At 41.9% G+C, this 15976-nt stretch overlaps 1 protein-coding gene across 1 annotated transcript in view; it reads left to right on the forward strand.

Moving 5' to 3' along the window:
• Window positions 1-15705, forward strand: part of snx29 (sorting nexin 29) — a 140619-nt gene extending 124914 nt beyond the window's left edge. Inside the window, exons 20-21 of the mRNA XM_034571143.1 lie at window positions 4482-4621; window positions 13694-15705. Of these exons, the coding sequence (XP_034427034.1) occupies window positions 4482-4621; window positions 13694-13820 (267 nt within the window). The 3' untranslated portion in view covers window positions 13821-15705. The remainder of the gene's footprint in view (window positions 1-4481; window positions 4622-13693) is intronic.
• Window positions 15706-15976: the final 271 nt, after the last annotated feature.

Below are 15976 nucleotides of genomic sequence, written 5' to 3' on the forward strand. Positions count from 1 at the left end.
ATCCTCATACTTCTATGCATTATGCAAATCTGGGGGGGGGGGGGGGGGTCACGATGGCCTGCATTTCCTGCGCTTGCTTGAAGCGGTTGACCAATCACAACAGAGTGGGCGAGCTGACCAATCAGAGCGGACTGGGCTTAATTGGAAGGGGGCCTTAAAAAGAGCTAACACCTAGAGACAGGCAGAGGGTGACAAGAGGACCTGCTGCAGTGGACAGTAATAGGAAAGAGATGTGTTTTTTGATTATTAGAGCAGGTAAACATTTTAAATTAATAATCAAGAATAACAATTTTAACCTGAAGGTAAGTATACTGTGTCTCCTTTAAGTCAGTTTTGACTAAAAGTAGCATCACCTACTTTGTGTTCTAAAATATGGCGGCGCAGGAGAGGGGAGGACAGTCGGAGAGAGCGGCGTAGAGATGGCTGCGTGTGAGCAGACGGATGTAAGAAGACACAATCAGCTTTGTACCTACATCAGTATGCCACAGTAGTTTCTACTCTGTCCTCTCTCGTTCCTCTCTGCAAACAACTGACAGCACCTGGCCCCCCCCCACCCCACCCCCAATGTCTCCACCCCACCCCCAATGTCTCCACGAGAGGATGAATCTGTCATGATGTCCATTAGCGTTATTACTGCTCTGACGTCCATGAAAGCAGTCAGGGTGTCCCTTATTGTGTTGACGTAGCATGAAACCCGCGCTGGCATCCACAGCCTAATCTGACACATCAGATCTACCCATTCCTACCGTGTCTATTTTACCCGCCATCAAGTGGAGTTTAGTTATCCACTCCCACTCGCCTATACGCACTTAACCACTACTCGAGGCGACAGGGAACCTCTTATCTGTTTTAAAAGTTTTTTTCTGGCCACTGTCCTGCATATCATCTACTGTGTGTTTGGTTGGTTCCGAGTGGCAACGGGCGAATATATTTTACCATGAATATACAGCGACAGGCAGCAGATCTGCCTCTGTAAACTCAATATAATGGAGATGAAATTCCTCTCAGCACATTATCTACCTATTGTGACACCCAGCTTTGTGATCGGTGACAGTTACAGACTGAGAACTAGAGTAAAATGACATTAGTTAGTGTTTGTATGCGCTGCTGTCATAGGTTAAGTGATGGCATCACTGTTCCATCTGACATTGACGGTCTGCTTTAGAGTCGTGGGGTTGTTTATGGATGCACACCCATCCAAGTGCACAAAGTGTGAGTCATCAATCTTCTGTACAGTATCAGTTATATATTTGTTTTGGTTTTTACTTGAAAGTGTAGTGCTGCTCCCTACAGCGGTACCTCTGGATTTTGGCCTTATTTGCTGCTGGGAAGTCACTGAGGGATCATGTTAATCTGATTGATTGGGTTTGCTATACAGATGTAAATAAGCCATAATGCCACAATAAAGCATTTAATTCCTTTTCTTCCATCTAGTAGGACTAAGATTAGAAGGTCCCTACTGTAACATTAACTAGACTCTCATTATGATTTTTTAAAAGTAATTTTCATCACTCAAAACCCATGAATTAAACAATATTGTCTTTTACCGATTTTCCAGATTATTTCCTATCAAGAATCTCAAGTTTTTTTGGTTGAAAATGCTGATCAGCATTTTTTATGTTCGATCAAATTTAAGATCTTTAAAGTTTAAAATCTTTAAAATCACAAATCTTTTAAAAGAAATATGGGAAAACTCAATGGAGCTATCCTGTCTTCCGAGGTAACTAAATAAAGAGGAAAAGGGTCAAACTACTGCATGTTTAACACAAATTAATTCCCTTTTTAGCTCCAGTTCCCACGAGTATTGCTTCCCAGTGACTTTGATTTTGTACTTGTCTTTTTTGTTATTATTTATGTTTCTCTATTTCTTCTGTTTAGCAGCTGATATAGATCATAATGTCTGACCTTGTTGCAGACAACTTTTAAATGCAATCTTCATCATATTTATTTCAAAAACATTGCTGGTAGCATAAGTGTGAATGTCAGTGTTCCTGTGAAGTAGGCAGCATGTTGAAAGCATAAGCATGAATTCCCCATCAGATGTGAAAAATGTGTTGGACATCAGTTATTTCACAACACTCGTTAACACTCGTTGATTAATGAATGTGAATCTACATCAGCTTTGTGTTAACAGTCCTGACAGAACTGTGAATCACAGTGATTCACAGATATTATTATTATTAATGAAGTGCCCCTTTCTTTTTTCACATTTTCCTCGGCTGTGTGTTCGGTACCACAGCAAGTTCATTATTTTTGTGCAGAAGAAACCAATGTATATTTTAGGACTGGACAAATTCACTTGGGCTTCGGATCAAAAGAGAAGCAATAGATTCAAAAAGAGGGAAATGTTGGCCTCCGACAACAGCCGTCAGTTCCAGTCCCGAGCACCAGAGAGTGAATCGGAGCCTTGCCCAGGCTTTGTTCTGGGCCTTGCTGGACACAGATTAGCTACGGTAGCACCGGCCATTTGGCCCCGCGCCTCTGCCTTCAGACTCCCTCAGAGAAGAGGGTGTGAATGCTCACATTTACTTTTTGCCTGATTTTTCCTTTTTCATAGCGGCAGTCAAACAACAAGACATGTGCGACTTTTGGGGGGGGTGATGTTAAAACAGCTCTTTTTCAATGTGGAGCGTCACTTTTCATAAGAGACACAGGGTTTGGAAACCTGGTCTCTGGCAGTGGACACTTCAAATTGTTGCTGGTTTTACCTGCAACCACACAGCAGTGTGGAGCAGTGACAGGAGGAGAACTCACAGAGACACATCACAGGGAACTCCTGGGCAGGATTTGATTCTTGCACAGTAACAAGACACAATCATAGCAGAGTTACAGGTCTCGAAGTCACAGCATGTATTTTTGTTGTCAGAAGCACCTTCCTCCTCTTGTGCTGGGCGGCTTATACTTCCATGCATGTCAGTCATCCTGTTCTATGACTTAAATATCATTTCTGGCCCGAGCCTGAGGGAAGCAACCAGTACAGCCAACAATACTGCAGACTCTGAGGGTGAACACAGCTGAACACTGTTGTAATAAAGCAATGGAAATCATCATGTCTGGAACAGGTCTTGTTAAAGATAGGGTTGGTAATCCTGGAGAAGCGAGCAAGAGCAGGCTACACTGATGCATCCCTCCCATCCGCCCTCTGGTTAAAGCTACGCCCCCCAAAACACATGAGCGTGAACTGACTGACAACTGATAGAAGCCCAAATTCCTGTAACTCCCTCGCTGACTTCTGGCTATCGTCTCTGCTTCAGCTTCAAGGAAACAGAAACAACTTACCAACCATACCTTTAATTGGTTCTATGTTATTTTGCTTTTCTTTAGTTCTGTCTCTTGTTGCACCTTTATGTTTTTCCCCCTCATATGTTTAACAGCATCACTTTGATGGGCGCAACCAATTTAACTGCTTCTTTTATAAAAAACAAATGTCTTTAACAGTAAAGAAAAGACATTATATGGAGTGTTGAGCACGAGCATGAAGATCATTTTTAAAGAAAAATCCAGGTTCTTAAACATCTTGTAACAACATTCTCCAACACATGTTACAAGTTTTAGACAATTCAAGATTCAAACAATCTTCGCAAACCAAATTTATGCGGGAGAAAAAAGAGAGGAAAAGGTAAAATAATTACACAAAATGTCTGTTGTAAACATCCATCATTTACAGACTTTTCATGTGTCATAGTTAAATACTGTCATTGCTATCAGGGATTTTTTTTATGGCATTTCGAGGTTAAAACTGAATTAAAAAACAGGTTTAAATAATCCACATGTTTGATGGTTTGACTGCTCGTGCTTCCTGTTCTCCTGGATGAGCTCAAGGTATTATTATTCCCTCTAAAATCTAAACTAAAGTCACACATCAGACACAAGAGCCAAGTTATAATAAACAGGAATGATCCTCCAAACCAATGACAGATTTCTTGTAGTTTTGCTTCTTAGGGAGTGTGGAAACGAGCACGACACAACTTTGAACAGTTTACTATTTAAGATTCAGCCAGCAGATACAGAACAGAGTCTCGAATAGCTTCAGGTTCACCTAGTGAATACCTAATACTCATTTTTGTCTAGCTCTTTTAATGCTAATATCCTGCAAAATTAAACTGCAAATCCGGTTGCCGACCAGAACAACCAAAGAAAAATGAGCTGAAAGACGCTTTAAAGCTCCTAAGCTGAGAGGAACTGCAGCGATTTTTCATAATCATCTTCTGTCATGTAAAACTAAAGAATTATCACTGCTCTACCATATTCTTTGTCTTGTTACTGTGATGTGAAAGAATAAAATGCATGTTGCAGCTTTAACCTCAGCTTCTCCACACATCATTTTATCATCATAACTAAATTATTCTTCTCCCTCTCTTTTTCTCTCTCTCTGTTTCTTTCTTTCCCTCTTCGTTTTTTGTCTCTCTCTCTCTGTGTCTGTCTTTCTTTTCGTCTCTGTCTTTCCCTCTCTGTGTCCGTCTTTGCCTCTCCGTCTCCAGGATGCCAAGTTCGTGGAGGAGAGAAGGAAGCAGCTGCAGGGTTACCTTCGCACGGTGATGAACAAACTCATCCAGACGCTGCCGGAGTTCACGGCCCGCCCCTCCAAAGAGACCCTGCTGTCTCTCCTGCCATTCTGTCAGTAAGTGGACGCACACGGGAAAGGACAGCGATGCCAACACACGTGTGCAGATGCAGGATTTCTGCAACGTTTAGAGAGTAATGAAGAGTCAGGGAATGTGATAAAAGCAAACAAAACAGGAATATAAATCATTTTCTAACTTTCTTCATGTATGCACATCATTAGGCAGCAGTTTATCCACATTAAACTCAAACGTGACAGATTCCAAATTAGTTTAAATCCCATTTTATGCTCACACACTAACAAGAACCAACTGCCTGTCACTTTGTGGGGACAGTTTGTATGTACCATACCAATTAAATGAACAACGTTTCAGAAAGAATTAGGCTGTTGTGGTGGTGGTTGTTAGCAGATACAAACAGGGAGGATTAATGTCACTGAATCCCTTGCAAACAACTTCAGCTTCTCCCTGTGTTTAATTCTCATACTTGCACGTGCAGCCTATATACTGTATGTTCTCACACACACACACACACACACACACTCACACAAACACACTCGGACCAGAGAGTGTGAAAGTGCATGCTGCCTCAGATTCCCACCTGCCTACCAGGCTACATCTGAAAATGAGATGTTCCAGTCATTTCCTGTCAATATTCACATCAGTTGCCACAAACGGCAGTCTGTCGGCGAGCGCGACCCGTCACACCGTCTGACTGGAATGTCATTTCCTGTCTGGAGACATCTGAGTCATCAGGCTACACCAAGAACAACAACAACACATAGAATTTCTATAATTATCATAGCCTCTTCCAAATTATTCTCGTGGTTTAAGCCTTTTGAAGACGATCAGTGCGAGAACCACTGACGATAGATCTATAATTTCATAATGAATTCACAGGATAAAGCACTAAATGTATTTGCTGGTTGTGGGAACTGTCAAAGAAAGTGATCTCCACAGTATCTACACAATTACCCAAGATCATTTGGTAACCATGGTAACACATCTGCCTATCAGCATGTGAATTCAGGGATTTCCCAGATACATCAGAAAGGAAAAAAGTAGGTTGGCTGTTTTTCTTTGTCCTGTATACAAACCATTCATCCATCCCTCCATCCATTATCGACACTACCTATTCTTAGAGGGTTGCAGGTTTAGCTGAAGGCAATCCCAGCTGACATGAGGCGCCTACAATTGAAAGTTTTCAATTGATCTCTGCATGTATTTGGACCGAGGGAGGAAGCCGGAGAAAACCCACAGAGACACGAGGAGAACTTCATTACAGTACACGATCCCCATCTTATTTCTACCTGTTCTACGTCCTTTTTGGCAAATGAATTCCAGTTGCAGGCTTTGTGAAATTATGAGAGAAAATAAGATAAATGAGTTAAGCATCTTTTCTTGTGGCTTTTAGATCCCAATGGTTGCACTCAAGGAACCACAAGAAAGTATTTAGAAAATGGTAAAAACGTTTATTTAGTGTCAAAATTCACAAGCATGAAACTATACTTCTCAATGCTGGGGGGGGGGGGGGGGGGGGGGGTGACAAACAGAAGTATGACACTCAGGGCAGGTACAGGTAATCAGGGAGGGGGGAGACACAGGAAGAGCAGGAAGTGAAGTGACCCTGAAAAGAGACGAGATGTGAGCGTCAACAAAAAAGTAACGGAACTAAAGTGGAGATGTGACAGCTGGTCGTCCTCAAGACACGAAACTTTAAAGACCCTGCACACCCCTACAGCTCTTCTCAATTATTCCGACTGATTAAACCTCCGCTCAGGTTGAAGCAGGGTGGAGCTACGGTGGCATTTAATTGATTAAATAAAAGATTTGATTGAATTTTCAAGGGGCACCATACCAAGAACAATCATTAAAGATATATATTTCCATATTGCACAAGTAGATACATTCATATTGAGAGATAAGTCTCCATAGTGTTTGGTCCAGTGGAGTTTGAGGACCAGACAGACAGGCCTGTATAAAGCCCCCAAAGCTCATACTGCTCATTATTGAGTCTGTCCTGAGAGCCTTAATAATCAAATCTCTCCCTCTCATATCTGTGAGCTGAAATAGAAACCTTTCCACTGCATGTCTTTGACTGACATGAAATATTAGTGTGTCAAGCCACTGAAGCCTGCTTCACACTTCACTGTCTGCTGTTCATCACACCCTGATATATTGTTATGCAGAGTTCGTTCTATTCTTACTCAGTTGTATCGCCTGCCAGTGTAATTTTTGTATCACACAGCAGGTGAAGAATAAGGGAAGAAAGATTGAACAACAGACTAACAGAAGATGATGGACAACTTTGTTGTACTTGGTGGTGAAAGAGCAAATGGGTCAATTAGTGTAAGGGCTAAGTTACGTTGCCTCTGTGTACGAAGGGAGAAACTTTGTATGACAATGTAACCATCACGGCCCACATACTCCCTATGTCCTGTGAGGTTAGGCGTAGAAGTCTGAAATCCAGGTGTGGTTGAAAAGGTGTAGAATGTATGTGACGATTCCCATATGTCTGGCGCGAAGCATGTCCTAGTTATTGTTATTCAAAAATGGCTTATGAGAGATGAATAAAAACAAAGTATGTCAGTTTGAACCAATGTAGTTTAGGTTTTTTCACAATCAGCACATTTTTAGAAAGAAGATAGAAGTTGTCTCCTTTCAAATGAGGTGTCATACATGTATTATGACCTTATAGTTCTTCTGTTAGAAGCTTTTGCATTTGGGCATTTCAAATAAGCAAAAAATTGATTTTATGAGGATTACCTATCCACTAGAAGGTAGCACAGAGTCGAGAGTTTCCGGTGGAACTTTTCTCCTCAAAAAGTTCCACCATTGTGAAAACTTCTTCCTCGTGTCCTCTGGTTATCTATCGGCTACACTGCCCCCCCATGATTTCTAGTGGTACTGCTCTGTTTTGTCTGTGTCCATAATTCGTCAGTTTCCCTATAAGTATCTAACATTGAGCATAAAAGATCCTTTAGGGGTCAAAACTCTGCTTGTGTGACCCTCTGTAAAAAGTTAGCCTTAGGGTTTAGATCATTCAAACAGAAATAGCAACAGGACGTTACAGCAACATCTTGAGCATCATGTAACACGTTGCAGAGAGACTGCGGACACGTCTGCCTTGGATGAAGTTCAGCAGTGGCAGCTGACAGAGAGTCGATGATTAAGTATGTGTTGTCCACCTGCTGTAATGGGTCGTGACATGAGAATCTTTACCCCCCCCCCGTGACTCAGTGGAATGACAGTCGACGGTGGATCAAACTAGATCAGCATACCATGATGTTCCTGGCTTGTGTGTGTGTGTGTGTGTGTGTGTGTGTGTGTGTGTGTGTGTGTGTGTGTGTGTGTGTGTGTGTGTGTGTGTGTGTGTGTGTGTGTGTGTGTGTGTGTGTGTGTGTGTGTGTGTGTGTGTGTGTGTGTGTGTGTGTGTGTGTGTGTGCGTGCAGAGCTCGCACCAGATTCTCTTCGCAAAAATGTCAAGGCCAGTGCTGCCATGATGGTTAATGGTTGGACACGATGTTGCTGTCTTATCTCGACTCCGTAACTGCCTGCTCGGTTAGCGTCATCAAACCTGTGGGGGTCTTACATCCTCAGTGAGGGATGAAAGTGGGATTAGTCTGTTCATTAACTCAGTGATGGGGGAGGGCAGGGAGGAGGAGAGGGTGCAGACGCAAAGAGAGAATACTGTTTGGTCCTAAAGGCCAAACATAAACACACAGATTATCTGACCACAGTGTCCCAATCAACGCTTGGATGCAGAGGTCGGTCAATAATCATGTTTTTTTGCTTTGATATTTTAATCACAAAATATTAGACTTCAATATTTTAGGTGGTCTTATATAAAAAGTACTTTCAGCTGCAGTTCCAAAGACCTTTAGGGTTTACAGAACTTATGCTAAAATATGAAAAGTATAGAGGCTTGATATCCACCTTTTTCTGTGATGCTCTGTGGGGACCAGTGGCCTGGATCTGAGGGTTGGGGTCCAATTTGCGTTGCTTCAAATTATTGTATATTTTGCAGATCTGGATTTCTTTGTTTCTTATGATGAATGAGAAAAACATTTGATGAAAGAAACAAGAAACTTAAAGGTCCCTCTCCACTCTGTAAGGTACATTTATCCCTGCTCTGTGTGAGTGGGTTTTAATGGACCTCACAACAGATCTACTCTCTTAGCTTGTTCATTTGTTTTACTGATCAATACTAAATGAAAGCATTTCTATATAATTAGCATTTGCCTGCAATATTTTTTAAGTGCCTCAATTTCTAGGCTGTTATATATTCATTATTATCTGTGTACAGCCAATTATCCCCTCGACCTCCATGATGCCACCAGATGTTGTCACTCGCAGATTTGTGACACAGTATTAAGCCTGTACGAGAGTGCATCGACTCTAATATGAGATGACAGATGTTCTGATGCATCGAGAGAATTAGGAGCCAGTGAAGAGGGAAAAATGACAAGAGGCAGTTTAGTGAAGAAAGGAGCGGGGAATAGGACAGTGGAGGATGGAGGTAGAGAGCACTGGACTGAGGAGGAGACAGACGCAAGGGGAAAAAGATGTGGAAAAAGATGGAAAGGCAGATGAGGGTTCGGCACTTCAGATTCCCTGCTGAGGCACTCGCTGCTCAAAGGCCAGATGGATCTCAAAACTGCTTAATTATGGTACTGACCTAGACGTCCTATGAAAATGGCTGGCACTTGAAGCGTTATGGGTTATTTTGTCATTGTCATGGACATAATTCCTTTTAGGAAGCCAACTGTTAGTTTTTTACTGTTTACGTGGTTGGAATTGAGTCATTCAAGAGCTACATTACATTCTACTCCCCTGGCTGGATTTTGTCTTAATTGAATCACGCTGCTGTAAGTTGACAGGAAACTCGCTTGGACGGGTTCCCACCGCTTTGATGCGACTCAGCAATAGTTTGACAAAAGCACTGACACCAATACGTCGCTCTGTGATCACTCTGGTCTTTTGCAGACGAGATATAAAAGGTAAAAGCAGATGACGTCCTGTGACTTCATGTACTGTATTTATTCCTTTAGGCTTTTACTTTTGCTCTTGTTTTTGCTAGGGCACTTTTTTTTCCTCTTGGTGTCTGGGAATGTTTTATTCATTTTCTGTTCTTGTTTTTTTTGTAAATGATGTCTCCACCTAAATGTATTTCCAACTAAAGGTTGAATGAATTTCAAAACAATCCGATAAATGATCCTAAGAGAAATAAGAGGGATGTACAGGAATTCAGTCCTGTTTCATGTTGGTAGTGGGCGGTACTCTTTTCCACTCTGTTTATATGATATATCTGTATTTGGCTAAAAAAAAACCCCCATCAACTCAAGGTCCACATACTGGCTTATTTCAGTGCTAGGTCACATGGTCTTTGTCAGTGGGATGATGCAGGAGTTTCCCCAGTTGTCATGGAGATTGATGTTTTGACACGTGAGCTGAATGGCTGTTACGCTTCATCAAATCAAACCCTATCAAGGTCCCACCAATACACACGCACTCAACCAATCACAACCCAGTCTCAGCTGTCAATCATGACGTTTCACCCTGTTTTTATAGTATTAATATTATAGAATTAAAACTGAACCTACTGGAAAAATTAAACACTTAAACAAACATCAATGTGATAAGAACTACGTAAAAAATGACAGAAACCATCTTTGAGAAAGAATTATATGACGGTCCATGACCCATCCATTAACACGGAGGACGAGGGATTTATGACCTATTCTGCATCCAACCGCTAGGGGGCAATCAAGATGGTTTGGTTTCACTTCCGGTAGCTGTGTCCCTATTCAGAGGTGGCCTTCTTCGAGGGAGGCAGTGTACCCTAACCCCATGAAAAAGACGGTCTTTGTGGGTCGCATAGAGCGTGAAGGCTGAACCGAAAGAAGACAGTCCACAGAGAATGTCCTTGATCGGTGTCACCAGCTTGTACTGCGGCCACTCTCTCGCTGTATTCTCACGTGGCCTCATCCGGAGTTTTTACTATGGGGCTGGCAGGAAGAATTCCAGATTGTCCGCAGCAACTGAATTTGGGTTCTCACATACAGCCCCTCTGGATAATTTCAGGAGATCATCTGGAGTTCACTGCGTGTCTTAAAAGCAGCTTATGACTAACCAATCGGAGAATCATGACGTTTCACCCTGTTTTTATAGTATTAATATTATAGAATTAAAACTGAACCTACTGGAAAAATTAAACACTTAAACAAACATCAATGTGATAAGAACTACGTAAAAAATGACAGAAACCATCTTTGAGAAAGAATTATATGACGGTCCATGACCCATCCATTAACACGGAGGACGAGGGATTTATGACCTATTCTGCATCCAACCGCTAGGGGGCAATCAAGATGCAGAGGCAATCAAGGGCAATCAAGATGGTTTGGCAGTAAGGGTGTCACCACCCTTACTGCTGTCACGTAGCAACAGAGAGGGAGAAGGAGAAAGTTTTAATGCCCCTTGGTTTTTTTGGACATCGCTTGCTGGCCCCATTACCTCATTGAAAAAATGTCTGTCATTGAAGCGTAATGAATCCTGGGATAGGATTTCCACCCGTTGGAGCCTTTTTTTCTCTGGGATTAAAGGAGGCATTTGTTGGAGCCTTTCGAAATGGGGCAGCCTAATCACGTTGCTTCCTTGAGGCACAGCTGCAGTCTTTGGTCTTCATGATTAATCCACCTTTCTAATGAACACATGTTATTTATTTTTCATTTTGCAGTGTTTCTTTTTGACGGCCAACACACTGATGTGCTCAGATCGGCTATTTTTCTCACCTGTCTGGAACCGCGACATGTTCCCACCTCTCGTTAGACTCGGACAGCACTTAGTACGCAACGCGACCTCAACACATGGTTTACTGAGAACACACAGAGCATACACTCAGTCTCACTCTCGCCTTATTGACCGTTTGCCTCAGTAAAGAAACACAGAGTTGCAGACCTTTGTCTCACTGTCAAGAGCAGTTTGTGGCAGTTTGACTTCAGTAGGTGTGTGTGTGTGTGAAAGGAAATGTAGCAGGAATAGTTTCATTATTCAGCGTGTATTATTCATTGCACCCCACCATTTACTGTGAGACAATCAATTTGATGAATGCTTGTTTGTGTACCTGTTTACTCTAATTATGCTCCTCTGCAGCATTATTAATATTCCAACAGTGCCTGGGAAAGTTATTATCCAGCACAAGTCAATGACTTGTCCAAATGGGGACAAGCCCATGCTGAGAGAAAGTAAAGAAATCTATAAGCCTAATTACTTTATCACATTTAGCTCCTTACCCCAGTTTGATATGAATAAATGAGACGTCCCGGGGTTTTCAACTCGGCATGCTGCCCCCAATTTAGCATGATTTTTGCTGATATAACCCTCAACCGCATCGCTGTGTGGCCAAATTCAAATTGTGAAGGCATTTGATTGAACCTGCCCGGTGTTGGTGGAGGTACAGGAATAAGTGGCACTACATTCTGTGACGGAGGAAAAGGGAAAATGTTCATCGTATTGACAAAGTTTAGGTTTTTCTCCGATTGGTTAGTCATAAGCTGCTTTTAAGACACGCAGTGAACTCCAGATGATCTCCTGAAATTATCCAGAGGGGCTGTATGTGAGAACCCAAATTCAGTTGCTGCGGACAATCTGGAATTCTTCCTGCCAGCCCCATAGTAAAAACTCCGGATGAGGCCACGTGAGAATACAGCGAGAGAGTGGCCGCATTACATATCATATCATATCATTAAGCTGACACTTTTATCCAAAGCGACCTACAATAAGTGCATGCAGTGCATTTCTGATAAGTGATGGATGCCAAACTAGAAAACAAGTATCTCAGCATGAAAATGAGGAGACATGCACAATGATGATACCAACAAAGATGTCAACCAAGAGAGAAGAATAGATTTGAGAGCTTTTGGCTATTAGGGCCGACGCAGATGTCCATGTGTAGTTAAAAGAAAGTTCGGACTGTATTGTCCGGACATTTTCGTTACTGAAAACGACAACTTTCTCCCACCTGAGCCTTTGTTTATGTTGATAGTGGGCGACTTTCCTGTGGGCCTTTCAGGGCCATGTCTGACTGTCTCTTCCGTGTCTCGGCCCTAACTCCTAACAGAGCCTCTCTGCGCTCTCGCTGTGCTGCTGTCTTAGCCCCTGCTGCCTCACATGAAAGCACATGGCTGGCAACGACACTTTCAGCCAAAGCACCTCACCATGAGCGCATTTATTTATAGCACGTGTTTCCGTTATTTATTAAAAATCGCTTTGTCAGAGTAGCCACTGCCTTTAAAGTCACTTCTTCAGCAAGAGCAACAGTTGGGGGTTCGGGGGGTTTACTGTCTTGGGGCTGAAACGCTTGATTAGTAGAATAGGGGAACACAAAGGTGCTTCAGACAACAAGAAAGCATTTAACTCCAGGTATTCACTCCCTCTGCTTTTCATTTCCTTCCCTCAACAAGTGCCTCTCGTTCATTCTCACTGTTATCAGATAAGACTCAGGGGATAAGGGGGTTCATGTTGTGAGGACTGTCGTCAGGGTAACTAGGGCAATGATGTCATCGAGTGGCCTAAGCTTATTTCCTCCCGAGTAATGAAAAGCCTCAACATCTTCATAAGATCAGAAAAAGACTGTAATCTGATGCATTGTGTCACAAATAATGACTTTTGGTCGTGAGGGAATAATGAGGTTTTTAAAAGAAGAGGAAAATTAAACGTAGTGATGAAACAAAACTTACGATATGAAGTTTGGAGTGTTGTACATTTTCTTTAGCCAAGAGCTAAAGTGAGAAAATAAGTTTACAGTGTTTTTCAGCTCTAACAGAAGCTGCAAGTGTTATAATGCGTTCATGTGATGTTGAAATAATAAGAAAATTTGTTAAATCACGTAAAACACCTTTTCAACACAGATGATGACATCAGCGGAAATTTGTATTTTGCTGCACTCTTTTAAAATAATGTAGAATAACTGTGATTCATTTCATTTGGTTTCACCATTTGCTGTTCTGGCTAATGTCTGGTTTTCAGAGGCAGCATCAGTGGTTTGTTTGAACACTAATGAGAACAATAAACTTGATAATAAACTTCACCACATGTTTATTTAATGCTTTTTTTCTTCTCCTACGTAGAGACACACCCCAGGCAAACGACGGAGGAGCCAAGACGCCCCGGTCCAAAAATTCCTCCCGTTTCCCCAGACTGGGCCGCAGCCGCAACCAGGAAACACGACCGGAGCCTCAGAGTGGAGACCTGTAACGTCAGAGTCTCGGAAGCAACACTCTGACTTTACAGGCAGGAGACGACAATGTTCCAGTGTCTCTGGACTATGAGGACATATAGGGAGCCTGGCGGACCTTCAAAGCCTTACAAATCAAAAAAATTAAAAAAAACGCTCAGTTCAGGAGGAGGCGCTCACACCGCCTCCTTTCTAGATGAACACATACATGTTTCTGAGCGTTGCCCGGCTGGGTAAAGGAGAAAAGACTCCCCTGAGGCTGCCTATCAGTGGATCCAATCATACAGCACCTCTTACCTCATGGAGAGACCCTCAGACTCTCTGTAAACTGCACACGGACTCACCTGGACTGCTCTCTTATCTCCAACACAATGAGGTGATGGGGACGTGTATTCTTTATTTTATTTTTTTAACTCTGCTCAGTTTTGTAGTGGTCATGGTCACAGTGCCTACAGTGTTTTGTAGCTGCTTTCCTGCTCCGAGGGAAGGACGCAGAGGGGAAGTGGGACGAAGTATTCTCAAGGTGAAAGTTGTTTTTCAGCTAACGTATCAACATTTTGGTGCCATTACATTCTAGACGAGGTTTATTCACACCTCCACTATTGGGTGGAGCACTCCTTCGTGGACAATTCCTTTTTTCTTACTTCTATTATATTACTATTACAACTATAACAGATAGTCTGAAGGAGGTGCATATCTTACATCTCTTGATGTCATCATAAATGCAGTAATTATCTAAATAAAGTATTTAAAATTTTAAATTCCACTACATGATCATCAACTACAGGATCAGGGTTAAATCCCTCTCAAAAAACCATAATCACTTTGGGACAGTATGAAAATCATTGTGGTTGGAAAGTTGGAATATGTTTTGCTTTTTGAAAATTAAGATCCTGTGCATTATATCAATATTTTCTTCGTACCCGGACCTTGACCTAGAAAATAAATAATGATATTGTGTTGGAACAGCTCAACGTAAATAGATAAAAGAGGCAAATGATAAATAATTCAAGTTGTGTAATCCAGTTCAAGCATCAATATGTTGGTGGAAAAGTTATGGCAAACATAACAGAATTATAAAGACACTTTGTCAGAATGAAGATCTACTTAACCATGGCCAAACTTTACTTGCAATACCGGCACATAAAATATTTTTTAAATTAATTTCTGCACGGTCTCTAATTAATATAAAGAAGCATAAATTCTTGCCGTTTTCCTCTCACAAATATCTCTCCTCACATCCGCTTCTTAGATCAATTTCCAATCCCTGCTGTGATGTATCTGATGAGTTCATGTCAAAGAGTGATTAGATTAGAAAGGAAGGGGAACACTTTCGGACCATTAAATATAGATGGATGGGTGAGCCGAGTTTCCGCGGGTCATCACAGGTCGACTGGCTGCACTGCAAAAAATCCAGTGTTTAAAGATTGTTTACCTAATGTGTCTTAGCAGGACTTAATGCCGCATTATGTTGCAAATGAATGTTTTAACGATGACTAAACACTTGAAGAAAAGCTGCTTGTTGGAGTGCAAGCAGAGGGCTGCTGAGCATCAAGTGTATGTAGAACAGAAGCTCATGCATATGTATGGATTACCCAAGAGTAGTCGGAGACTATGTTCAACTGAGGAGCGATTGTGTTCGAAGGTTTTCGGAAAACTTGAATCAAAGGGTAGGTTCGCAAAATGGTAAACACTGTTCACTGTCGATGAGGGGAGGTGCACAAACAAGGCTTGTGGGTTTTAATTAAGTTGTTATTCTGACACAGAAATGACCCGCACAACAATCCAACTACTGGGAAAACCATCACAAGGATACTGTGGAATAAATGTTTTTATCCGAGAGATTCTGTCTGTGGATAATGTGACGAGCTGTCCAATAAAGTCATCAACATGGGAAATCATTAAGAGAGAGTTATCTAGAAAGTGTATTCTACATATTTAACGTTGCACTACTATAATTTTAAATTTGTCCAGGGCACAAAGAAAGGAGGAAGACATGGGTCGTCTTTTTTTATCCAACACATTTATTTTTCTTCGTCGAAACCTGGCATCTGAACCTACAGACAGGTGGCACCCTGTGGAGATTATTAGTGTAGCTATGGAACAATGTTTTCACTGTATATGTGGGCCACTTACGCAATCGTTCACGCTAATCTGCCGATAGATATTTAGGAGC

This window comes from Hippoglossus hippoglossus, chromosome 19 (genome assembly GCF_009819705.1).
Source record: "Hippoglossus hippoglossus isolate fHipHip1 chromosome 19, fHipHip1.pri, whole genome shotgun sequence".
NCBI classification, from domain to species: domain Eukaryota; kingdom Metazoa; phylum Chordata; class Actinopteri; order Pleuronectiformes; family Pleuronectidae; genus Hippoglossus; species Hippoglossus hippoglossus.